General features: G+C 43.2%; 2 protein-coding genes across 2 annotated transcripts in view; both read left to right on the top strand.

Moving 5' to 3' along the window:
- LOC149429920 (uncharacterized) overlaps positions 1-4,386 on the top strand; it is a 233,819-nt gene extending 229,433 nt beyond the window's left edge. Inside the window, exon 8 of the mRNA XM_089666377.1 lies at positions 1,118-4,386. Within this exon, the coding sequence (XP_089522503.1) occupies positions 1,118-2,532 (1,415 nt within the window). The 3' untranslated portion in view covers positions 2,533-4,386. The remainder of the gene's footprint in view (positions 1-1,117) is intronic.
- The window catches only part of LOC149429919 (uncharacterized), a 95,873-nt gene that overhangs the window by 3,521 nt on the left and 64,627 nt on the right, over positions 1-27,725 (top strand). The window contains 4 exon segments of the mRNA XM_089666365.1: positions 23,249-23,452; positions 23,534-23,731; positions 23,811-24,017; positions 24,151-24,292. Of these exon segments, the coding sequence (XP_089522491.1) occupies positions 23,318-23,452; positions 23,534-23,731; positions 23,811-24,017; positions 24,151-24,292 (682 nt within the window). The 5' untranslated portion in view covers positions 23,249-23,317.

The following is a 27,725-nucleotide window of genomic DNA, read 5'->3' as shown; positions in this document are numbered from 1 at the left end:
CAGGGCCACCATCAGAGGGGTACCCCCGGTACTCTTGCAGTGGCCCAGACAGTAGGAGGATCATTGTGGTGAGGCGTGGGGGAGGGAAGTGTACCTCGCCCTCCAGCAGCTGATGATCCAGGACAAGGGGACAGCCTGGAGCAGGGAGAGGAGAAGTGGCGGAGATGAAAGAGCTCGAAGGAGGTGAGCTGTGTTGTGTTCTGAGGGATCTCCCTCCTGTCATCCATCCAGCATATTATACATTGACAGATTGTATGGGACTGCACCCTCTCCCCCCCCCACCCTGTTTATGCTGCCCAGAGATCAGCAGCCCTTGGAGGAGGTGTGTGTGTGCAGTCCCATAGGAGCTGAGAAACAGAGAGAGGGGGGAGAGAGGGAGGGAGAACGAGAGAGGAAGGAGAGAGGGAGATGGAGGGAGAGAGGGAGATGGAGGGAGGGAGAGAGGGAGAAATAGAGAGAGGAAGAAAGAGGGGGAGAGAAAGGGGTAGAAAGAGAGAGGGGGAAAAAGACAGGGAGAGAGAGGAAGAAAGAGAGAGGCAAAGAAATAGGGGGAGAGGAACGAGAAGGAGGAAGAGGGGGAGGGGGAGAGAGGGGGGGGGGAGAATCCTATATACATACACACACTTGTTGACTCTCGCTCTCTCATTGGGGGGTGCAAAATTTTTGTGTTGCCTAGGGCAGCACAAAATCCAAATACACCACTGGATCAGTCCAGTCTCCATCTTGGTTGTTCTTCCCCCATCCTCACTCTCTGACCTCTGGTGGGGCTCAGCCCCGCTGTTCTTCATGACTAAATCATGGAGTAAATAAGGAAGTGCAGTACTTCTTGTGTTGGGAAGATGGCGATGAGTGATAGAGGGGGTGGGGACCCTCGTCCTATAATCCCCTCATCACTGTCCCTCCTATAAAAGACAGTTCTGGTTGTTTCCTCACTCTCTGACTAAGGTCCATGAATAAAGAAATGACCTGGTAGGAGATCAGAGGAGCCATTTCCTAGTTCCCTTGAGGGTGGAATTGTAAGCTCCTCAGAGACCAAGCTGCCTGATGTGGGCGGAGTCCTGGTTTGGGGGAACCAATCAGCTCCTGTCTAGTAATCCTCTTTGTCTTTGTATTTTAGTCTATGGCCGGGAGATGAGGAAAACCTCCGAGGATTGTCTCACTTTGTCTCCAGACTGGAAAGTAGAAGATGAGGACATCGCACAGTATAGTCCAGGAGAAAACCCGGCTCCCTCCAATGTCCATCCGGCACCACCCAGTGTAGATGGACCATCGGATTCCTCGTATCCTGAGGAACCTCAGACTGTCCGGGACCGGGCCGGCCTTCCAACAGAGAAGAGGTTTTCCTGTACTGAGTGCGGGAAGAGGTTCCATACAAAATCCGGGCTTATTAAGCATAAAGAATCTCACACAGATGAAAAGCCGTATTCCTGCCCTGAGTGTGGGAAATGTTTTGTAAATAAATCAAAGCTTGTCACGCATCAGAGATGTCACACGGGGGAGAATCTGAATTCCTGTACTGAGTGCGGGAAATGTTTTTCACACAAGTCCAATCTTTCAAGACATCAGAGGTCTCACTTGGGGGAGAAGCCGTATTCCTGTCATGAGTGTGGGAAATGTTTTTCACAGAAGTCCAATCTTTACAGACATCAGAGATCTCACTCGTGTGAGAAGCCGTATTCCTGTCCTGAGTGTGGAAAATATTTTTTACATAAATCCAAATTTGTATCACATCAGAGATCTCACACAAGGCAGAAGCTGTATAACTGTCCTGAGTGCGGGAAATGCTGTTTAAAAAAATCGAATTTTGTCAAACATCAGAGATCTCACACAGGGGAGAAGCCATATTCTTGTCTTGAATGCGGAAAATGTTTTTCAGACACGTACAATCTTTACAGACATCAGAGGTTGCACACAGGTGAGAAGCCGTATTCCTGTCTTGAGTGTGGGAAATGTTTTGCACAAAAATCAGATCTTGTAACACATAAAAGGTTTCACACGGGGGAGAAGCCAAATTCGTGTTCTGAGTGTGGGAAGTGTTTTGTACTAAAGTCAGAGCTTGTCATACATCAAAGGTCCCACACAGGAGAGAAGCCATATTCCTGTCCTGAGTGCGGAAAATGTTTTTCGAATAGGTCACATTTTTACAGACATCAGAAATTGCACACAGGTGAGAAGTCATATTTCTGTTTTGAGTGCGGGAAATGTTTTGTAGAAAAGTCAAAGCTGGTCACACACCAAAGGTCTCACACGGGGGAAAAGCCGTATTCCTGTCTTGAGTGCGGAAAATGTTTTTCTCAGAGCTCTAGTCTTAACACACATCGGAGATCTCACACGGGGGAAAAGCCACATTCCTGTTCCGAGTGCGGGAAATGTTTTTCAAAGAAGGAAAACCTTTTCAAACATCAGAGATCTCACATGGTGAAGAAGCCGTATTCCTGTCCCAATTGCTGGAAATGTTTTTCACAGAAATCCAGTCTTTACAGGCATCAGAGATCTCACACAGTGAAGAAGCCACTTTCCTGTCCTGAGTGAGGGAAATGTTCCTTACTGAAGTCCTGTCTTCCTGTACATCAGGGGTCCCACACAACCCTGGAGGTGTATTAGTGCCTTGAGTGTGGGAAATGTCTTCTAGATGAATGTTTCTGGACATCCCAGCTCTCATGTGGGGGAGAAGCACACCCTGATATACACCTCAGATATACTCCATGGCTGATCTTCATCATGGAAGAGAAAGTTCATAAGGAGATCAGAGGTCACCAAAGACATGGATGAAGTGTGGGACCGGGTTGGCCATTGATAGTAGGAGAAGAATAAAAATGGAGTCATTTTTTTCTATGGTTGAACTGGATGGACATTTGTCTTTTTTCAGCCAGACGAATTATGTAACTATGTAATCTCCTTTCATTGGCTGAGTACATTTTGTAGTGGAAGATTCAGTTTATAGAAAATTCATCGGAACCATGTCAGTTTATTACAAATTTATTGGACGAATGTGACAAGCCTTCCCCCAGCTGTGACAAATTCTAGACTTCTTATATTTTATTCAGTGATTTCTTATGATCATCTACTTTAACCCCTTCCAGTCCGGACACTTTCACCCCCTTCCTGTCCAGGCCAATTTTCAGCTTTCAGCGCTATCACACTTTGAATGACAATTGCGCGGTCATGCAACACTGTACCATATGAATCTTTTTGAGACAGATAAAACTTTATTTTGGTGATATTTATTCACCGCTGGGATTTTAATTTTTTTTTTGCTATATAAATGAAAAAGTCCAAAATTTGGAAAAACGTGTTTTGCTTATAAAATTTTGCAAATAAATAATCTTTCTTCATAAATCTTGGCCAAAATGTATTCAGTTTACTTTTTAGTAAAAAAAAAAAAAAAAACCCAAATTACTTTATAACCAAAAAGTTTTTAAATTTTTTTTTTATTTTATTATATTATTATTTTTTTTTTAACATACTGTCACCCTAGCAGTACGGTGTCACCATAGTGACACTGTACTACTTGTGGGGGGTGATGAAGATTTTTTTCTACACTGAATGCTTTTACACCCATAAAGGCTGTAAAAGCAATAATTTATCCTTCTCTCTGGCTGCATTCCTGCAGCCATTGAGAAATACTGTGAGAGCTGTGATTGGTGACAGCTTGTCACATGGTACAAGGCTGTTGTGAATAACCCTGTACCATGTGATCTCTGTGATCATTCACAGATTTCACTAGTAGTAAGCAATGATGTCAGAAGCAGCACAGTGGCTTAGTGGGTAGCACTTCCACCTGGCAGTACTAGGGTCATTGGTTCGAATCCCAACCACAGCACCACCTGCCTGGAGTTTGCATGTTCTCCCTGTGCATGCGTGGGTTTCCTCCGGGTACTCCAGTTTCCTCCCACACTCCAAAGACATGCTGGTAGGTTAACTGGCTCCTGTCTAAATTGGTCCTAGTATGGATATGTATGAATGTGAGTTAGGTGAAGGGAAATGTATGTCCTTTTGGTCTGTCATTTTGTTTCCCCTCACTTCATGTTGTTTCTTGTATTCCATTTTGATTAATTGCTTCTGTATTATACCCAGAATGAGTTAATGAAAATATGAAGACGTGCATGTAAAAGCTGTGTATGTGTTATAGAACTGTACTCACAATATTCTTTTGTGTCTTATCTTAGTTTAGCCTTGGAAGAGGCAGGGATAGTATCCAATTATTTCTTTGTATTGACAACACCTGCTTCTACTATGATACAGTTAAAAGTTAACCACTTTTGCTCCATGGGAAAATCTAAATTGTTCACATACACAGCCTTGACAAGTATCCAGTAAAATTCCATTCTGTGATACAATATAAAGGGAGTATAATGAAATAAAGATTTAGCTTGTTCTTTGGAAGCTGGTGTGCGTGGATTTCTTTCTTGCAGAGAACAGTCTCTTGAGCTCAACGGGGGGGCCGAAACCTACCAGTGGTCATTAGAAGCACAAATCCCTTTCATTAGGGACCTTAGATTGTACGCCCCTTGAGGCTTAGGGACCGATGTGAATGTACAATATATATGTAAAGCGCTGCATAATTTGACGGCGCTATATAAGTACCTGAGATAAATAAATAGAAGTGACATCTTGCTTACTACTAGTCATGTGATCACTGACTGGCCAATCAGTGACCACATGATCGGGGCCTCACACAGAGGTCCCATGCTGTGGGCACTGGATCGCGGTGCCGCGCGCTCCCAGGGAGTGTGCACAGGCTAAAATGGCAGGCGCCATTTATAAATGGCAATGCCTCCTGTACTGCTCCCATCCCAGCCCTTTATATACATGGGCTGGACGGGAAGTGGTAAAAAAAAAAAATTTTATTGAACAAATATTTTGGACTTTTTGCTATGAAACATGTCCAGTAAAAAAAATTAAAAAAATCAAATTTCGTCATAAATTTCAGGCAAAATGTATTCTGCTTCATGTCTTTGCTAAAGAAAATCCCAATATGTGTAGATTGGTTTACGTGAAAAGTAATGGCGGCGAGCAGTGACTTTTAGCGGCAGACATTCTGACACTGGGGGGAACTAACTTGGTGTCACTGACATCCCCAGTGACACCAATACAGTGATCAATGCTAATAAAAAAGCACTAACACTATACTAATGGCACTGGGCAGGAAGGGGTTAATGTGAGGGGCGATCAAAGGGTTAACTGTGTGCTGGGAGTGTTTTACTAGGGGGTGTTCTTCACTGTAAGCAGACTGATCAGGATGGCTGTGCTGTGCAGTATGCCCAAGCTGACAGGGAGGAAGATTGTTTTTAAACAAAACAATCTTCCTCCCCGTCGGAGATGTTCGGTAATTACGAATTACCGGCTGGGACCCGGTGATTGACATCCGTGGCCACGAATGAGGGTGCACGCGCGGCTCACGTACTCCTCCTACCTGGAAATGCAAATTTACGTATATATATACGTGATTCTGCACACCCCTGCCACCCTGTAGCAGCATACTGTATCTGCTATAGGGCGGTCCTTAAGTAGTTAAATTATATCTTTTATTAATTTGTTTTTATATAATAGAAATACATTTCATACCATCATCATTCAGTACAAACATCTATACTTAATTACATCCCTTATCCCCAAATTAACCCCCCCTTCCTCTTAACTTCTATGTCTTTCTGTTTACATCTAGTTCTTTTTTTATTACTCTACTACTTCCCCTCCTTGTCTTTTCCGTCTTTCTTTCTATCTTCCCCAGCTTCTTCTTTATGTATCTTTTACTTTTATTCCCTTATACTCCAACCACTTCTAAAAATCTGTTTGTTTTTTTGAAAAGACAGGTGTACCTCGGTTTATGAATTTAACCACTTGCCGCCCAGCCACTGTAGATATACGGCGGCAGGGCGGCACTCGCAGGCAAAACTACGTTTTAAAACGTGAGTTTTGTAAACAAATAGGGGGCGCGCGTGAGGCGCGCCGCCGCCCTATCTGTCCTGCCGATCACCGCCGCAGATGTCAGTCGTCGGGTCACAGCCGGTCCTTAGCGGCTATGTCCCGGCGATCGGCGGCAAACAGTGACAGAGAGCACAGCTGAAGTAGCTGTGCTGTCTGTCACTTTCCTGTCAGCTCGAGGATGAGCTGATCGAGAAAGAACAGTTTCTCTTTCTCGATCAGCCTTGTCCCGCCCAGTACACACCCCCGCCCCCTAGTAAAACACTCCCCTCACTCCTATAACCCTTCCCTGCAAAATAAAGTTAACCCCTTCCTCCCCAGTGCCATTAGTACAGTGTCAGTGTTTTTTTTTTTGCACTGATCACTGTATTAGTGTTTTTGGGGATGTCAGTGACTACAAGTCAGTACCCCCCAATGTCAGAATGTCCGCCGCAGTCCCGCCATAAGTCGCTGGTCGCTGCCATAAGTCACTGATCGCCGCCATAATTCGCTGATCGCCGCCATTATTAGTATAAAAAAAACCTAAAAATCACAGTATCTTTCCCGCCATTTGTAAACGCTATAACTTTCACGTAAGCCAATTAATTTACACGTATTGGGTTTTTTTTTTACCAAAGACATGTCGCAGAATGCATTTTGGCAGAAATTTATGACTAAATTTGATTTTTGCATTTTTTTTACTGGACATGTTTTATAGCAAAAAGTCCAAAATATTGTTTTTTTTTCCTCAAAATTGTCAGCCTTTTTTTTATAGCGCAAAAAATAAAAACCGCACAGGCGATCAAATACCACCGAAAGAAAGCTCAATTTGTGGGGAAAAAAAGGATGTAAATTTCATTTATGTACCGTATTGCATGACCGCGCAATTGTCCGTTAAACTAGTGCAGCGCTGTATAGCAGAAAAATGGTGTAAATTGCAGTATCTATCCCATAGTTTGTAGACGCTATAACTTCCACACAAAGCAAAATATACACTTATTGGGATTTTTTTTACCAAAAACATGGAGCAGAATACATTTTGGCCTAAATTTATAACCAACTTTGAGTTTACTACATATTTTTTATAGCTGAAAGTAAAAAATATTGTTGTTCTTCAAAATTTTTGGCCTTTTTTTGTTTATAGCGTGAAAAATAAAAAAGCGCACAGATGATCAAATACCACCGAAAGAAAGCTCTATTTGTGTGAAAAAAAGGACGTAAATTTCGTTTGGGTGCAGCATTGCATGACCGCGCAATTATCAGTTGAATTAGTGCAGCGCCGAGTAGCAAAAAGAGGCGTGGTCATTAAGGGAGTAAATCCTCAGGAGGGCAAGTGGTTAATGCGTTCTCCGGGACTTTTCGTATTGTGAAAAATGTGTAAACCGAAATGCGGTTTCCCATAGGAATGCACTGAAAACCACTAAATCTGTTCAGGAGGTCAGAAAAAAAGTAAACAAAAAGGCGCTGCCACTATAGATCAGTGCTGGTTTTTAAATGTAATTACCGGCTTTTTTTTCTTCACTATAGCATCAAAGAATCAACTGTCACTTTTCCCCCCAGCTAAAAGAAAGCTTCCTTTTAGTTTGTTTCCCGAGATAAAAGAAAAAATGTTTCCTTTAGCTCGGGGAAAGTGACAGCTAATTCTGTGAGCTATAATGAAGGGAAAAAAAAACCGGCAATTGCATTTAAAAATTGGCACTGACACACACTTCGTTTCGCGAAAAAAATTTGTAAACCGAGGCATTATCTTCAATGGAAATTTATGTTAACCGAAGCATTCGTAAACCGAGGCACGCCTGTATGCCGTCCTTCCCAGACCTTTTTCCATTTTGTCTTCCTCTATGTGATATAATTCTTCCATTCATACATATTCAACTCTATCCAACCAATCTTTTTTATTTTGGGGGGTTCTGTTGCTTGCCAATATTTAGGGATAAGACCTTTGGCCTCATTTAACCATTTCAATACCAGCCAATTTTACACCTTCCTGCCCAGGCCAGTTTTCAGCGCTCTCACACTTTGAATGACAATTGCGCGGTCATACAACACTGTACCTAAACTAAAATTTTATCATTTTCTTCACACAACTAGAGCTTTCTTTTGGTGGTATTTAATCACCGCCTGGGTTTTTATTTTTTGCTAAATTAACAAAAAAAGACCAAAAATTTTGAAAAAAACACGTTTTTCTTTGTTTCTATTATAAAAGTTTACAAATAAATAATTGTTCTTCAGAATTCAGAATTTTAAGGAAAATTAAAAAAATTTGTTTCACAATTTTTTTTTTTTACATACTGTCACCAGTGCAGTACAGCGTCATCATATAACTGGCATGGCGGTGATCAGGTACACTGACTGGTGACAGTATGAAAAAAAAAAATATATATTTTTTTTATTCTTTTTTATTTAATTTTTTTTTAAAGATTTGTTTTTCCTATTTCACTATGACCAAAGTAGTACAATGTTACCATAGTAACATTGTACTACTTTGGGGAAGTGATCAGTATTTTTTTTTTACACAATTTGCTTATAGCAAAGAATTACTTTGCTATAAGCAAGCATTTACCTCAATGACATCAATTAATTCAGGGTTTTTTTTTTGTTTTTGTTTTTTTTTTGTGCTTAGCTGTGATTTGGCCACAGCTAATCACATGACATGTGCATGTGATTAGCTGTGACCATTCACAGCTAGACACTAGTATACAATGGATGGCATGAATGAAGCCATCCATTGTATACAACTGCCATGTGACCTGCTGTGATTGGTCACAGCAGGTCACATGGTACCGGCAACAGGGGCCGATACTCAGATCTGTCATCGGCCGTGTCCGAGGTACACGGCCGGTGACAGATCGCGCCGCTGCACGGCTCTGCAGGAGCGCAATCTGCGCATGTGCGGGAGGACGCCATATGGCATCCACCCGGAACGCTGATGACATTTGCCGGCCGCCATTCGGCCATAGGGCGTGTGGCAAATGGTAACAGATGAAGTAGCATCATATTTTTATATTTTTTTCACCGAAAGCTCTGATTTATAAAATAGACAGGCCCACAGATCCATCGGTACACTTATTTTCTGAATCTCCTGTATACAGGCCTACTTCGGTTTACGAAAGCCTCGGTTAACGTAATTTTTGGTTTACGAATAAAAATCCATTAAAAATAATGCCTCGATTTGCTAATTATTTTCGCAAGACGAACAAATTAATTGGTTTTCAATGCATTTACAAATATTTTATAATCATGTCCCTGTATAGTATTTATGCCTTTTATAAAGAGTTTTGAACAGATAAGACTTTTTTCTGACCTCCGAAACGGATTTATTGGTTTTCAATGCATTTACGATTTTTTTTTTTTTTTCATGTGTCTGTACAATATTTATGCCTTTAAAGTGCACTTTATAAAGAGTATTAAACAGATAAAACACTTTCGGAATGGATTAAAAATTGGTTTTCAATGCATTTGCGAATTAATTTTTATTCATGTCCTATACAGTATTTATGCCTTTAAAGTGCACTTTATAAATAGTTTTGAACAGATAAGACTTTTTTTGACTTTTTTCTGACCTCCGGAACAGATTAAAAATTGGTTTTCAATGCATTTACGAATTAATTTTTAATCCTGTCCCTGTACAGTATTTATGCCTTTAAAGTGCACTTTATAAAGAGTTTTGAAGAGATAAAACTTGTTTTTACTTTTTTCTTACCTCCAGAACGGATTAATTGGTTTTCAATGCATTTACAAATTTTTTTTTATTCCTATCCCTGTACAGTATTTATACCTTTAAAGTGCACTTTATAAAGAGTTTTCAACAGATAAAATTCTTTTTTGTTTACCTTTTTTCTGACCTCCGGAACAGATTAATTGGTTTTCAATGCATTCCTATGGGAAACCGTGTTTTGGTTTTCGAATTTTTCACCATACAAAAAGTCCTGCAGAATGAATTAAAGTCGTAAACCGAGGTATGCCTGTATATCTCCCTCCAAAATGCCTGTATTCTGGGACATTCCCACCAGATGTGAGCCATTGTGCTTTTACTTCCATATCCCCTCCGACACTGGGATGGGGCCTCTGGCCTAAGTTTATGCAACACATTTATAACATCTGTTTTTTAGCCCCCATTCACACAGAAGGAATGTACGTGCACTTTCACCAGGTGAATTCCTGTGCAAATATTTTATGAATAGACCCCCAAATGTCCGGAGACGTTTATATAAAGATGGGAAGTATGTAGCAGAGAAATGAAGAGACCTCCCAGCAATGTTATTACCAGGCTGCAGCTAGGGGGAGCTCTAATGTGACCACAGAAGAATGATCCCATCTAGCCCACATTAACCGCCTCCACATTCTAGATTTTACTGACCAATTGGATTTCTACCTTTTACTATTTCCTGATTTCTTGACTGCGATCTTTGTAAAAAAAATTTTTTTAATAAAAATTGTATTAAAGGAAATGACCTCTGACTGTGCAATGATGATAAACTTCAATACCAAAAAATTGCTCACAGGAGACACTTAAAAAGCCTTTACGGGTCATTTGGAGTTATGGGCTTGATTGCTGTCACTCCAGTTTGTATGGGAATATGTTGTGTGTAGCGCAATCAACATTTACATAGGTAGTCAGCAATGACATGTGCGTTTACATTCGCATGTGCATGTATGCAAGGTCTCAAACATTTTGGAGGAAAGGGATTTAGGTGCTTGGACGTAACTTTAACTTTTTACACTTTTTTTCACTTAAGGTTATTGCTTTCACATAATCCCCAATCTGAAAGGATATTGATGTGACAGGTTCTCTTTAACAAGACATCAGGGGTCTATTAGAACTGATGTTCCATGGTCTCCCTCATCAGTGACCAATGGGAGAAGGACCTCCTTATATCAGTGGTCAGTGTAGTGGTCCCTTACATTGGTGACCAATGGGAGAAGGACCTCCTTATATCAGTGGTCAGTGTAGTGGTCCCTTACATTGGTGACCAATGGTAGAAGGACCCCCTTATATCAGTGGTCAGTGTAGTGGTCTCTTACATTGGTGACCAATGGTAGAAGGACCCTCTTATATCAGTGGTCAGTGTAGTGGCCCCTTACATTGGTGACCAATGGGAGAAGGAGACCCTTATATCAGTGGTCAGTGTAGTGATCCCTTACATTGGTGACCAATGGGAGAAGTATCCCCTTATATCAGTGGTCAGTGTAGTGATCCCTTACATTGGTGACCAATGGGAAAAGAACCCCTTTATACCAGTGGTCAGTGTAGTGGTCCCATACATTGGTGACCAATGGGAAAAGGACTCTCTTATATCAGTATTCAGTATAGTGATCCCTTACATTGGTGACCAATGTGAGAAGGATCCCCTTATATCAGTAGTCAGTATAGTGATCCCTTACATTGGTGACCAATGGGAGAAGGACCCCCTTATATCAGTAGTCAGTATAGTGATCCCTTACATTGGTGACCAATGGGAGAAGGACCCCTTTTATCAGAGGTCAGTGTAATGGTCCTTTACATTGGTGACGAATGGGAGAAGGGCCCGCTTATATCAGAGGTTAGTGTAGCGGTCCCATACATTGGTGACCCATGGGAGAAGGACCCCCTTATATCAGTGGTCAGTGTAGTGGTCTTTTACATTGGTGACCAATGAGAGAAGGACCTCTTTTATATCAGTAGTCATTATAGTGATCCCTTACATTGGTGACCAATGGGAGAAGGACTCACTTATATCAGAGGTCGGTGTAGTGGTCCCTTACATTGGTGACCAATGAGAGAAGGACCCCTTATATCAGAGGTCAGTGTAGCGGTCCCTTACATTGGTGACCCATGGGAGAAGGACCTTCTTGCAAAGAATCAGTTTTATAAGGAATATGTTGAAAAGGGGAGTCCAGGGAAAACATGGAACATACCAGGAAAAAGGGGTATACAGAGAAGGGGAACAGATTGGGCATATCAAGAAAGATATCCGAGAAAAAGCCAACAAACCTTCAGGAGTGATTCATCCCAACCTGCTACTCCCTACCAATGATTTGCCTTTAGAAGGTATTACACCAGACAGGACAAAGACAAATACCACTAGGACAATGATAAGAGCAGAAAAAGCAACAACCCAGAGAGCACAGATTTCGATACCAGGGGAGTAGATAAGGGGGGGATAGGGGGCCCAACACTGACACTGGGTGTGCACTGGAAGCACTGCAACCACCGATCCTGCCATCTGTCAGATCTCAGAGACAGGCAATGGCAATTCATAGGGAGGAAGGTTCTATTTAGCTCCTCCTCTGCTCAAGTCACAGGACACAACTGAGGGAGGAGCTCACTCTGAAATGCCATTATGGTGAGTGATATTCATGGAGGGAGGAAAGCTTCTTGGGGGTGCTGACCCCTATATTCAGAATGTCACTGTAACCTACCAGAACTAGCTACAGTGTCTCTCTATACTCCAGTCTGACTCTGGTTACAAACTACAGAGCTTCATAATGTCTCTCTCCCCGACATAGGATCCCCCCTCCCAATCGAAAACCTATTCAAAGCTTGGTCTGTTCATTATGAACACTCTAAGCCTCGGAGAGGTATTTGATTTAGGAAGTCTACTTTGACCAGAGAAAGCAGATGTGTCAGCTGTACCACTAACAGACACTCTGTGGGAAGTTTGGACCCCCCCTATCCCCCCCTTATCTACGCCCCAGATAAAGTACAACATTACAAAATTCCTTTGGTCTACAGTGAAACCAAAGATAGTATGCAGTGGGGGCTTTCGCCACCATCTAGTCTCATCAATATAATTCAGTCTTGCAAACTTTTCATCCCCTTGGCCCTGAGAACATGCAAACAGAAGAGCATTTGTATGACATTGACATTTTCCTAGGAGTCCAAAGGATTATTTCACCAGAGGGACACACTGGGGTCTGTTTATTTAAAAAAATATTGACAAGATCCTCACGTGTAGTTCTGGGATGATTCCTCACTGTTCTCATGATCACTGACGCTCCACGAGGTGAGATCTTGCATGGTGCACCAGACCTAGGGAGACTGACACTTGTTTTGTGTTTCTTCCATTTGTGAATGATTGCACCAACTGTTGTCACCTTCTCACCAAGCTGCTTGGCCATAGTTTGGTAGCCCAGTCCAGCCTTGTGTAGGTCTACCATCTTGTCCCTGACATCCTTGGACAACTCTTTGGTCTTTGCCATGGTGGAGAGTTTGGAATCTGATGGTTTGATTGCTCCTGTGGACAGGTGTCTTTTATACAGGTAACACAATGAGATTAGCAGCACTCCCTTTAAGAGACTGCTTCTAATCTCAGCTTGTTACCTGTATGAAAGACACCTGGTAGCCAGAAATCCTGCTGAATGATAGGGGATCAAATAATCAGTCATCATTTATTAGACATGCATTTCTTTTGAATTTGTTTTTGCTATTCTGTCTCTCAGTGTTACAATACACCGAACATTCAATTTGTAGACAGATCATTTCTTTGTGAGTGGGCAAACATTCAAAATCAGCAGGGGAGCAAATACGCATTTCCTATGTACATATGTCACAAATAATCCTCTTAGCGTGTCTGTTATGTTTATCTCCATCTAGTGGCCACAATATGGTATCATACTGAAATACCACAATCAGGAAAATACCACATTGTGGCCACTAGATGGGGCTGATGATCATAAGAATTACACATATTAAACACAATATGAAAATAATTAGTGAAATTTTGCCAGGCCTCCTCTTCCTCCATTATTGGGATGCTGGGCTTTTCTATTACTACTCTGGGCCCCAACCTCTTCTATATGTGTAGCGCTACCCCCGCAGGGGCTGCTTGATTATGCTTGTCCCCAGTGGTGACCCTGACCTTACAAGTCTCCCGACACCTCTGGCACTCTGGTTTCAGACAGATTTCAACAGTATAGGATAATAATGCAAGAGACACAATTCTATAGTAACATCTCTATATTAGTCTTTGCTCAAAAGAGTAGACCTCTTTATTTCTCCTGCAAAGCAAAGTGTAAAAATGAAAAATCCCTATTCACCCTCCACAGTAGTACAATGTTACTATGGTAACGTACTATTCTGATAAAAGTATTTAAAAAGAAAAAATAATATAAAATGTTAAACAAATAAAATAAAAAGTACTATATTGTGAATTTCTAAAACAAATTTTTAAGGGTTTTTTTCTTTTACTACTTCCCAACTGCTTACCCACATTTTGCGCATGAGCAGCCACTCTGGGCAAAGCAACATAATATTGCTTTGATTCCTATTTCGGGGGTGCGCATGCGCCTGCACCCCCTGCTGCACCCCCGGTTGGTCCAAGACAGAACATGGCACCGATTAAAAGCACTACATTTTACACACACGTTAGCACATTTAACCCTTTGATAGCCCCTATTAACTCTTTGATCTCCCCATCTCCCCATTTGATCACCCTGCCAGTGCCATTAGTGCAGTGTCAGTATATATCATTTTCACTGATCACTGTATTACTTCCACTAGTGATGTCAGCATCAGGGTCTGTTAGCGCCCCTCCCAGCCAGGGTTAGCTATCACAGTTTCTGAATTTAAAACTTTTTTGGGTCTAACCCTCAGCATGAGCATTACAGAAAAGAATGAATTGCGGTCATATTGGTCCACAGACCTGATTCATTTTATGCCCGTGTTCTCTGTTGTTACATATATGCCCAACATGGACCAGCAATGTACCGGTACGTCGCTGGACTTTGAGTGGTTATACCGGGATGATACCTGCAGAGCAGGCATCATCCTGGGATGGTTTTTTCAACTGGCGGTCAGCTTTCATGTAAAATCAATCCTAGTGGCCAATTAGTTGCTGGATCATTTTTACAAGCAGTGGGAAGGGACATTCCCCCCTTCCTGCCGCCTTCCACAGTTTTCTTTGGCTCTTCTGTCCCACAAGGGAATCCGAGAATGCAGCCGGAAGTTCCGCTGGCTGACCATAGAGCTGATCAGAGACCAGAATGGCTCCAAGCATTTCTATGGTCTAAGAGACCGGAAGCTACGAGCAGGGGTGGACTGACAACTCACGGGGCCCCCGGGCAATAGGAGATCATGGGGCCCCTGTGTCCTCGCCCACACTCAAACCATACCCAAAAAAGCCTATGAAAGGTACCAGGGACATCTCATGGGGCCCCCTACTGACCCCGGGCCCTCGGGCAGTGCCCAAGTTCCCCAATGGTCAGTCCGCCCCTGGCTACGAGCATTTCATCATTTCCATTTTGCCAGATTTTACCAGCGCCATTTTTAAATTGGGAAAGCATCTGATCACACTGATCTTTGTGAGATTACATAAAAGAGTACCTGTTCCTACCTATTGCTATCAAAGGGGATATTTACATTTCCTGTGATAACAATAAAGTGAAAAAAAAAAAGGGACAGTGTAAAAAAAAAAACAAAAAAAAAAAAATCACCTCTGCCCTTCCCTCCTTTGCTCATGCACAAAGGCAAACACAAGCGTTGGTCCCAGTATGTAAACAGAGATTGCACCATGCATGTGAGGTGTCACCATTAACGCCAAATCGAGGGCAATAATTCTAGCACTAGACCTCCTGTGTAAATATAAATTGTGACCTATAAAGGCTTTTAAAGCGTCGCCAATCAATATTAAAAATGTATATACTTTGTCGCCATTGCACGGGCATGCGCAATTTTAAAGCATGTCATGTTTGGTATCCATTTACTCAGCGTAACATCATCTTTTATATTTCATCAGATAATTGGGCAATATATTGTGTTTTTTGTGCATTAAAATTCTAAAAAGTGTATTTTTCCCAAAAAGATTTGCATTTGAAAAATCGCTGCGCTAATACTGTGTTACGTAAAAAAATTCTGCACCCACCGTTTTATTCTCTAGGGCATCTGCTTTTAAAAAAAATATAATGTTTGGGGGTTCATAGTAATTTTCAAAAAAAAGTTTTTTTCATGTGAACCAGAAGTGTCAGAAAAGGCTTGGTCTTCAAGAGTGGGTGATGTGTGGCATAAGCTTCTAATGTTGGCCCTGAAATGCCAGGATAGTTGTAGCCCCCCAAATGACCCCTTTTTTGGAAAGTAGACACTCCAAGGTATTTGCTAAGAGGCATGGTGAGTGTTTTGCAGATCTCACTACCCACACCTCTATTGGCTGCTGGACATGTCAATCACCGGGTCCCGGTCGGCGATTCTCGGTGATCATTGGCAGAGCTGATAGGGGAGAGGCCTGTGTGTAAAGAACACAGGTCTCTCTCCTGCCAGCAAGGACATGCTGCTTTGTATCTCTCTGCACAGCATGTCTCCCTAGTAAAACACACACAGCACACAGTTAATCCTTTGATCACCCCTCATGTTAACCCCTTCCTGCCCAGTGCCATTAGTACAGTGTCAGTGGTTTTTATTAGCACTGATCACTGTATTGGTATCACTTGGAATGTCAGTGGCAGTTATTCAGTTCCTCCCCAGTGTCAGAATGTCTGTCGCAGTCCCGCTATAAATCTCTGATCTCCGCCATTACTAGTATAAAAAATAAATTCCAGTATCTATACCACCGTTTGTAAACGTTTGTGGCAAAATCTTCCCCGCCACCTTCCCAAGCTCTCCCATCCCGCCGAGGAACCCAGGACTGCAGCCGGCGGCTGACCATAGAGATGACTGAGGACCAGAATATCCCCAATCCTCTCTATGGCCTGAGAAACCAGAAGCGATAAGTATGTAGACACTTCTGTTTTGACAGAATGTAAAACAGCCATTCCCACCTTATGAAAGCCTCAGATCAAACTGATCTTGATTTGATCTGATGCTTTGAAGGCCAGAGGAGAAAACTGGGGTCTACTTGACCCCAGATCTCCCCATAAAGAGGCCCGTACTATCAGTAGGGGTGTTGTTCATCCCTTTAGATAGCAATTCAAGCTACCCCAAAAAAATAAAAAATTAAAGTTACCTGCAGCAAGAGGTGGAAGAAAAGGCTTGTTGACTTATCAGCTTCCTCCATGCCACTGGCACCGCAACGGGGAATTCATAGAATTATGTAAAGGTATACTCTGGGGCAGCAAAGTGGCTACATGGTTAGCCCTTCCACCTGGCAGTACTGGGCTCGTCGGTTTGAATCCCAACCACGGCAGTACCTGCCTGGTGTTTGCATGTTCTCCCTGTGCCTGCCTGGGTTTTCCTCTGGGTATACCAGTTTCCTCCCATACTCCAAAGACATGCTGGTAGGTTAATTGGATCCAATGTTCGCAAGAGCTTTGGTTCTCTGGGGACTCTCACTCCTGATTGGCTGAGCCAGTGGCTCCCACCGCTGTCAATCTCAGCCAGTGAGCCAATCAGGAGAAGGGGGTGGGGCCAAGACATGCCTCTGCATATGAATGGACACACAGTGCGGTGGCTTGGGAGCGTGCCGGCTTGGGTGCCCCCATGGCAAGCTGTTTGCTATGGGGGCACCTGACAGGAGGGAGAGGCCTGGAGCACCAGCAGAGGACCCAAGAAGAGGAGGATCCAGGCTACTCTGTGCAAAACCACTGCACACAGCAGGCAAGTATAGACATGTTTGTTATTTTAAAAATAAAAGCAAGACTTGCCTATCTCTTCAACCACTTGCCCTCCGGAGGATTTATCCCCTTTCCTGATCAGGCCATTTTTTTTTCAATACGGCATTGCGTTACTTTAACTGTCATGCAACGCCGCACCCAAACAAAATTTACATCCTTTTTTCCACAAATTGAGCTTTCTTTCAGTGGTATTTGATCGCCTGTGCGTTTTTTAATTTTTTTGGGCTATATAAAAAAAAAAATAGACCGACAATTTTGAATATAATACATGTCTGGTAAAATAATTTAAAAAATCTAATTTTGGCATAAATTGAGGCCAAAATGTATTCTGCTCCATATCTTTGCTAAACAAAAATCCCAACACTTGTAAATTAATTGGTTTACGTGAAAGTTATAGCGTTTACAAATGGCGGTATAGATACTGGGATTTTTTTTTATTCTAGTAACGGCAGCAATTAGCGACCTATAGCGGGACTGCGGGAGCTCTGAAAGTGCTGTTGGTGCTGGGAATAGGTCAACGGGGCTCTTCCCCGTTGCCAGCACTGGGAAGTAAAATGAAAATTTGGTGGCCCCACACAAATCTTCTAGGACCTACTGATTGTTGTAGGCAGCAGTTAGCAGTGCTCTGCCTTGATGCCAGCTCTTCTACTGGAGGCTCACTGGGTTGTTCCTCCTCAGCAGAAAAGTTTTTTCAATTTCCAGCTGTTGGTGGCTGAGGATAGAGTCACGATCTCCTGTTCCTGAAACCCAGGAGATGTTACCGGTGCTGGGCAGAGGCTTGCAGAGCTCTGCCCTATTGCCAGCACTTCCATTGGAAGATCAACAAATGTTAAATCCTCCAATGAAAAGTCAATTAAATCCATGCTTTCTGGGATCTGTCGCTAGATAGTGAAGGCAGTTTCCTTCTCTCCCGGGTCCTTGAACTGCCGCTGGGGAGATGAGCCAGCTGCTCCATTTCCTGTACTATAATTGAGCTTCTGGGTACACGCATTCCCCCATCCAAGCTTGTCCTGTGCAGAAACAGGTTCATCAAGGTGAGTCAACACTTGTTGCATCCGTCATAAGAGCTCCACTTTCATAGTTGCAGAAGGAGGTACACAAAGCACACTGTTACTTTGCCCTACCATGACACTTCTGCTGGAATTTCATAGCTGTTGGCTGGTACTTCCCGATAGTCCCAGGCAAAGGGAGTCCATCCTTACTGCTGAGCAATATGTAGCAGCCATCTGTTGGTGATCTCGAGCTCCCATTCCTGAATGGCTAGAAATGGCAAATCTTCCTGTGCCCTGTGCACTTCTGAGACGTCCAACATCTGGTCTCTGTAATCCATGATTTCCTCCAAACACCACTCCAGATCACTCTGAAAGTCAGGGTCTTGTGACAGTCTCTTGTACAACAGCCCCAAGCCGTCATAGCCAAAGCCTTCCACCAGGCTGTCTTCTGCTTTCCAAGGGAACACTTGGGCTACATGCCAGTGGATGGCTCTGAAGCTCTCATCCAGAGGACACAGGCTGCACACAAACTGGCTCTGAGGAAGAGGTACAACCTCAAAATGCATCATCCACCAGCTATCCAGCACTCTACAGTCCTCCACCAGACCACTTTTAGGGGTTTTGGACCACATTGCATCCTTTGTGAGATGCTTTCCATTTGATTTTATTTCTCTTGTGAGTATTTTACTATTTTTAATAAATCTCATTTTTAAAGGTAATGCACTAGGCCCTTGTGCCCTCTCTTTGTTTCTTATATACAGTTCTTTTTGGATTTCCCTGGTCCGTTGAGGGCAGCAAGGCTTGCATTCCTTTCTTACTCATGTGGGGATTTTGACATTGTGGAGTCCACTGTCCAGCGCAGGAGTACATGCATTTGGTTGCTTTATTCTTCTCTCCACTTCTCTGCCCGGACCAGCCTGTTTAACTCAGCTGTCCACTCCTTGTGCGGTTGTTCCCCAAAGAACCGCACCTGCACTTCGTACTGCAACCAGTACCTTTCCTGGATGGAGAGGAGAATTTTTCCCTGGTGGTGCTGCTCATTGTCTAGCTCTTCCTTCCAGAGTTGCTGGTGGACAGAGTCATACCATCCCAACAGGACCTGCATTGGCACTGGTCCTCTGTGCTGCACCTGCATCTTTTGAAGCCTCTTTAGGAATTCCTCTTCCATGGTGGCTGGTATCTGTACCTCTCCTCTGCTGCTAACTGGACCTCAGATCCCGGTGGTGGTTTGGATGTTTCAGACTGCAGGAAGCATCTCGCTGCTGCCAACCAGCCTCTGTCCTAGTTGGGTCTGTCACAGTGGCCATGGGGGTGTCATCATGTTCATAACTGTATTATGGCCCTCCCTTACACAGATTTATATTGGTATTAAGATCTTCTACTATGTACAGGTTGCATTCTGGAAACTGGTAGATTATTGTTCAGCATTATATTTTGTGTCCAAGGATACCAAACACAACATTTCCGATGGGCCTATCACCCAGGAGCTATCTAACCTTCTGTATACTATAGCTTAGCCATGTATGGTCTTGATTTGTTCCGTATAATATTCCTCATTCAAATACTGTATATACTTACTATTGGTTTGTATTTTTGAAATGCTGAGTTGGGCAGGGCTGCAAGCATGACTGCTCACTGTAAGCCTGACTGCTTTACGATCCCGATTTTAAGGCACTCTATGTGTTCCTTGTGCTTTAGTTGCCCTACAAACCATAGGTGAGAGAACTGAAGGATTTTGTCATAGCTTTACAATAGGTCAGAGGGAAGTGCTAATCTGTAGATTTTTTTGTCATGGTCAGTAGAAATTAGCAGACATCCTGCCAGGACTTCAGTTTACAGCTCTGACAAAGGCCTGTGTGCTGGTGTCTGCTGTCCCTAAGTTGAGTTAGTAGGCTCTCTGAAGTATGATAAAGGTTAAGGCTATGAATTCCATTATTAAAGGAGAAGGGAAGGGGTAAGATCACTGGGCTATGCCTCTTCTCATGACAAAAATGAACCAAACAAAATGGATGTCGCCTACAACTTTCATGTACCTAATGCACACAACCATTATATAGAGTCCTGTAGTAGGCCAGCAATCTGTCTTTAGAGGAGACTGGCAGTCCCCGTTTATATGTGCTTTCCCAGCATCCTTCTGGTTCAGCAGCTCCCTGGTAGTTGTAGTTCAAATAGCACTTGGGATGTATTGGCTATAAGACTGCAGGTCTCAGCATCCTCTGCTGTTAGAAGAACTGAATCCACTCTGCTAATAGAATGTCTTGTAGCGGTCCCAGCACTTGGAACTAGGGGGAAAAGGATTCATCATTGTCTCATCTGTAAATGTCTCTGAATGTTATAATGATATAGATTGCACCTGGCCACATCTGCTTGTAAAGCTTTTTATAATATTTACCGGGAAGCAAAAGAAGCTGTCCATGATGTAGATGAGGTTCCACATAGTATGAGCAGCATCACCCTTCACTCTGTAACCAAGACCTAGTCTGGCAATACACACAATGACATCAATGAGTCTCTGACCAATCTCACAGTTTTGATTGACTTTCTCCTTTTGATAATTTCCAGATGAATATGAATTAAGAGTTCCAATATCTCCCCGATGTTCTCCAGACAGATATACATTTCCCAATGCCTCATGTTGTACAGATTCCTAATGTTCCCCGATACGAGCTCATACATTGGACTTGTTTAACCTTTCAACCAGGGGTGAATGGACTTGACAAGATGCTCTCCCTATGTTGAGGACATGTGGCCTGGTATGGTTGAGGAGAGGGCAGACTGTCTCACACCCTTCCCTGACCAGCAAGACAAGATACTCTCCCCATGTTGAAGGCATGTGGTCTGGAATGGTTCAGGAGGGGGCAGACTCATCCTCCATCTCCCAGCCTTTCCTGACCAGCAAGGCTGCTTGCTCAGATCAGGCTCTGTTATGGATCTTGGGGGAAAAACACACCTTCTTTGATTTTCATCATAGGGTTCCATGTATACATTCAATCAAGGAACCTCTAGAAACCTTTGGAGGACCCCTGGCTGAGAAAGACTGGACTAGGCGGTAATATATTTCTCTCTGCCTTGGTGGGAGTGGAGGTGACCCCTCTATAAGGACATACAGTCCATACACACCCAGCACAAGGCCGGGGTCACGCTACCATACGCTTCTCGGGGCTGCAGTTCCTCTGAGCTCCACAAGGTGGGGATCTCACTTCTACCCAGACAGGAAGTCTCTATGGATGACAGGAAGTGATGTCACATACAAACAGGAAGTGATGTCAGGCATAAATAGTTCCAGGTAAATGGGGAAGAAGTAGAGAGGAGACGTTGGTGGAAGTGGCAGCAGAGGAGGTAATAAGATGTTAATTCCTATTTACACCCAGTAACCCCCCCGTCATCTTCCTCCGTAGTCACGTCCGTCCTCTTCCTCCGTAGTCACGTCCGTCCTCTTCCTCCATAGTCATGTCCGTCCTCTTCCTCCATAGTCACTGTGATGTCTTTTATCTCCAGCAGATGATGATACACACATATATAGTGTGGGAACCCAGATTAACCCCTTCAGGGGCACAACATTCCCCCACTTCCGGGGCCGGAACATTCTCTTCATTGTGGAGATGGGTCACCTTTCCCAACAATCATCTTCTACCCTCATCAGTCTATACTAACGGATTATATGACTTATTAGGAGATTGGGGGTTTATTTAGGGGGATTGGAATATGAATGTCTTTATTTTATAAGATTCAAACAGGATGAAAGAAGGAAAAATGTCATTTGTAAGAAATGTCCCAAAGACATATTTCTCCATAATGAGCCCAGTTTCAGGTTTTCATCCTAAAATGTGATCAGTAAAGTCTCGGTCACAGAGATCACATGAATAGGATGTGTCCTGGCAAAGCCCAAAGACAACGTTCATCTTTCAGTTTAGGAGAGGTGGGACGCACCCGGGAGAAATGATTCTGTGTACAGAAACCTCACAGAGCGCCCCCCACAGCTTCTCCCAATGTACTCCATCCAGAGTCAGAGAATCCTATGACATCACACTGACCTCACAGCTCCTCCTCCCAATGTCCTTCCATCTAGAGTCAGAGAATCTTATGACATCACACTGACCTCACAGCTCCTCCTCCCAATGTCCCTCCATCCAGAGTCAGAGAATCCTATGACATCACACTGGCCTCACCGCTCCTCCTCCCAATGTCCCTCCATTCAGAGTCAGAGAATCCTATGACATCACACTGGCCTCACAGCTCCTCCTCCCCATGTTCCTCCATCTGGCTCTTTTCTCTTTTTTGATGCTCTTTGGATGTGGGTGGACCCTTGGCATTCTCATGTGCAAAACAGGACTGTTGATGCTCATTGTATGTAATGATCTCAGAATGCCAAAACCAGCTTTTAACCTCTTGTTAATTGTGTGTGTCATGTTCCTATAAGGTGTCAGGGTGTCACTGTCTATTTCTCCATGGAGGAGTGGGAGTATTTAGAAGGACACAAGGATCTCTACAAGGACGTCATGATGGACAATCAGCCGCCCCTCACATCACCGGGTAAGAGGAGACTTTATTGTAAAGGAGAGAGCAGTACGGAGGATCCACCTAGATCCCCCATCATCTGATAAACACATAGAAACAATGGATTCAGTCAGTGTGTGTGTTTCCTACAGATGGATCCAGTCATGGGAACCCACCAGAGAGATGTCCCCGTCCTCTGTATTCCCGGGATTCCACACAGGAAGGTCACAGCATCCCTCACCATCATCAGGTAGATGATGACAATTATTGGTAGTTGTGATTTATACACAGCATGTTTGTTACAATGAATGTTTTATTATATCTTTCAGAGTGGAATCCTTAAGGATAATAATTTTGTTATTAAAGAAGAGTATAAAGAGGAGGATGAGTATGGTGTGATGAAGCAGCTTTTTGAAGGACACAAGGACCTTTACCAGGACACCATGATGAAGCCATCAAGCAAGAGATGTTCCCATCCTCTGTATTCCCGGGATTCCACACAGGAAGATCACACCATCCCTCACCATGATCAGGTAGACGAGGAACAATTATTGGTAATTATGATTTATCTACAACCATATTTATTACAACAAATGTTATATTATATCTTTCAGAGTGGAATCCTTGGGGATGATAATATTGATGTTAAAAAGGAGTATAAAGAGGAGGATGAGGAGTATGGAGTGATGGAGGAGTTCTCAGAAGGACACAAGGATATGATGGAGCCACCTAATACCAGGAACCCACCAGAGAGATGTCTCCGCCCTCTGTATTCCACACAGGAAGGTCACACCATCCCTCACCATCATCAGGTAGATTAGTGCAAACTATTAGTAGTTGTGATTTTTAAACAGCATAATTGTTACATTGAATATTTTATTATATATTCAGAGCGGAAACCTTGAAAAATATAATGTTGTTATTAAAGAAGAGTATAAAGAGGAGGATGAGGAGTATGGAGTGATGGAGGAGTTTTCAGAAGGACACAAGGATATGATGGAGCCACCTAATACCAGGAACCCACCAGAGAGATGTCCCCGTCCTCTGTATTCCCGGGATTCCACACAGGAAGGTCACACCATCCCTCACCATTACAAGGTTGGTGGGAGGGAGCATATGGAACATGGACTTGTAGAGATGATGTGTTGTTTTTTTATGTGATGTCATAATAATAAAGCTTCTATTTCACAGATGATATTTTCTCTTTTTCTTTTTTTTTTTTTCTATTTAGAGTGGAGATCCAATCGATATAGAATTTGAGGTTAAATCAGAAGAAGAAGAGGCGTATGTGAGGGATGATCAGCAGTCTATGGAGGAGGATGGAATAACGGGGACATTTATAGAGGAGGACACTCCTACAGAGATCAGCACAGGTGGGTCATTAACTCTAAATCCATTCCTCCACCCATACTGCTCACTGATTGGTCCAGAGTAGGGCGGGGACTGGGTGATATCAGCCTGTAATCCCCTGGTCACTTTCCTGAGCTGTGTTCCCAATCTTGCACATTAGATATTTTTCTTTCTGAGACTGAATTTATGTACATTATGTAGATTCAAGTTGCCAGCAAAATGTTGATTTTCATCATAAGTGAAATATATCATTTATATTTCATTTTACATTCCCCTGACCCCTGCACTACACATTACATAATTCTGATACTATACAGACCTAACTTATTCTCTTTTGTTACATCCATTTCCTACCAGCTGGACATTTTGTATCGGATGATGTGATTGGAGCACAGACTTTTACATGGTGATAATAATGTGATAACATCCTCCAACTTTTTAACCGTAAAGTGGAACTTTAGATAAAAATTAAAAATAGGCGGACAGGCAGGATTTTTAATGCTGAAGAGACATGCTTTGTATTTCTACATTAAAGCTACCTATCTAGCTGTCCACCCTTGTACAGTGAGCCACGCAGGCGCAGCTCACTGTGCAAATTTGGCAACTCCAAATTTGTCAGAACTCGCACGCTTGCGCGGAAGTGATGTCAGCCCTGCCAATTACAGTGGCTGGTACTCAGGACCCAGAAGCTGGATCACCCAAAGATGTCAGCAGCCAGGCAGGGAGCTCTGGGACAGCACATTGTGGGATCCGAGGTGAGTATAGTTCCAGTTTAAACAGAAAGTGATAATGAGGGAGGAGTCAATACCCCAATGATGGTGGTCTTCAGGATCAGTCTAGTCTTAATCTTGGTTGTTCTCCCCCTGTCATGTTTTCTTGCACCGGGGCCCTGAAGGTTCTAGTTATGCCTCTGCTCACAGACAAAGCTGCCTGATGTGGACTGAGTCCTGGTTTAGGGGAACCAATCTGCAGTGGGAGTCTTCAGGATCCGTCCTGTCTTCATCTTGGTTGTTCTCCCCCCCATCCTCACTCTCTGACCTCTGGTGGGGCTCAGCCCCGCTGTTCTGCATGACAAAATCATGGACTAAATAAGGAAGTGCAGTACTTCTTGTGTTGGGAAGATGGCGATGAGTGATAGAGGGGGTGGGGACCCTCGTCCTATAATCCCCTCATCACTGTCCCTCCTGCAAAAGACAGTTCTGGTTGTTTCCTCAATCTCTGACTAAGGTCCATGAATAAAGAAATGACCTGGTAGGAGATCAGAGGAGCCATTTCCTAGTTCCCTTGAGGGTGGAATTGTAAGCTCCTCAGAGACCAAGCTGCCTGATGTGGGCGGAGTCCTGGTTTGGGGGAACCAATCAGCTCCTGTCTAGTAGTCCTCTTTGTCTTTGTATTTTAGTCCATGGCCGGGAGATGAGGAAAACCTCCGAGGATTGTCTCACTTTGTTTCCAGACTGGAAAGTAGAAGATGAGGACATTGCACAGTATGGAGGGAGGAGAGAGAGAGAGACACGGAGGAGGGGAGATCGAGAAGGAGGGAGGGGGGAGAGAGAGAAGGCGGAGAATCTTGTATACATACACACACTTGTTGACTCTCGCTCTCTCATTGGGGGGGTGCAAAATGTTTGTGTTGCCTAGGGCAGCACAAAATCTAAATACACCACTGGATCAGTCCAGTCTTCATTTTGGTTGTTCTTCCCCCATCCTCACTCTCTGACCTCTGATGGGGCTCAGCCCCCCTGTTCTTCATGACTAAATCATGGAGTAAATAAGGAAGTGCAGTACTTCTTGTGTTGGGAAGATGGTGATGAGTGATAGAGGGGGTGGGGACCCTCGTCCTATAATCCCCTCATCACTGTCCCTCCTATAAAAGACAGTTCTGGTTGTTTCCTCACTCTCTGACTAGTTACATTTCCTAGTTCCCTTGAGGCTGGATTTGTAAGCTCCTCAGAGACCAAGCTGCCTGATGTGGGCGGAGTCCTGGTTTAGGAAAAATAAATAACCCCCATGTATATTGGGATTTTTAAGGCAATATGAAACAGGACTGTGTACTATATTAAAAAATGTTCTTTATTTTTATTAAGAGTTTGTATACATATTCTCTATAACAGAAACGTCTGTGCATTGTACAGTACAAATGTATCACAGTGTGGAAATGACGAATTATCAGGAGGCCTATATCATACAATGTAAAAAGGGTCAATATTAAAAAAATCTATGTACAAGTGAAACTCGAAAAATTAGAATATTGTGCATTCATTCATTTATTTCAGTGCAGCAACTTAAAAGGTGAAACTAATATATGAGACTCATTACATGCAAAGCAAGATAGTTCAAGCCGTGATTTGTCATCATTGTGATGATTATGGCTTACAGCTCATGAAAACCCCAAATCCACAATCTCAGAAAATGAGAATATTCCATGCAATCAATAAAACAAGGATTGTACATAGAACAATATCGGACCTCTGAAAAGTAGAAGCTGCATATGTACTCAGTACTTGGTTTGGGCCCCTTTTGCAGCAATTACTGCCTCAATGCGGCATGGCATGGAAGCTATCAGCCTGTGGCACTGCTGAGGTGTTATGGAAGACCAGGATGCTTCAATAGCAGCCTTCAGCTCTTCTGCATTGTTCGGTCTCATGTCTCTCATCTTTCTCTTGGCATGATATTCTAATTTTGCGCGTTTCACCTGTATATGTAAAACAGTTACTTAAATGGTCATATATAGGATAATAGATATATGAGGGTTCTTCAAAAAGTTTCCACACTTTTTCTACTACGATTTAGAAAGAAAAAGTGCGGAAACTTTTTGAAGAGCCCTTGTATATTGGTTAGATTGTTAAACGTATATAACAGCTCTATATTCCCTATACTATATTCTCCTGGACTAGCTCAGATCCATGCAGAGTATACAAAAATGTGTACAGTCTCACCTATTCCGGTCTTCGGTGTCTAACATGGAGTAGCAGGCTCCCTATTAGCGATGATGGTCTGGGATACTGGCAGTGACACTCCCCTTATAGAGTGGGCCCTGGTGCAGTGCTCCCAGTGAGGGATGCCCATGTATGCCCAGTATGGTGATTGGCATGGCCCAACCATTTCCACCGGGATGGCATCACGCTCTGGAAGTCCACCGATGGACCAAGATGGCCACAATCCCAGAAGGAACAGCGGAGAGAGTCATACTCCACCCACTGCTCATCAGGCTACTAAAAAAGGAAAAAATTTTCTGAAACGTGTTGGGCACCCCTCACCTTTGAAATGTCGTTGGGCTGTTACTTGCATGGTGGAGAATACAGAGAGGAATTTTGGTTTAATATAATTTGTCATTTTCACAGTGTGATACATTTGTATTGTACAATGCACCAACAACCGTTAGTTGGAGTCTTCAGGTGTGAGCTCATGAGCTGAATCGGAGGTACTTGGATGAGAAAGAGCAGCAGCATGTAGGCT

Source organism: Staurois parvus, unplaced genomic scaffold (assembly GCF_062004578.1).
Source record: "Staurois parvus isolate SC_StPar_1 unplaced genomic scaffold, SC_StPar_1.0 ptg002686l, whole genome shotgun sequence".
Classification (NCBI taxonomy): Eukaryota; Metazoa; Chordata; class Amphibia; order Anura; family Ranidae; genus Staurois; species Staurois parvus.
This window is presented reverse-complemented; position numbering and strand designations above follow the sequence as displayed.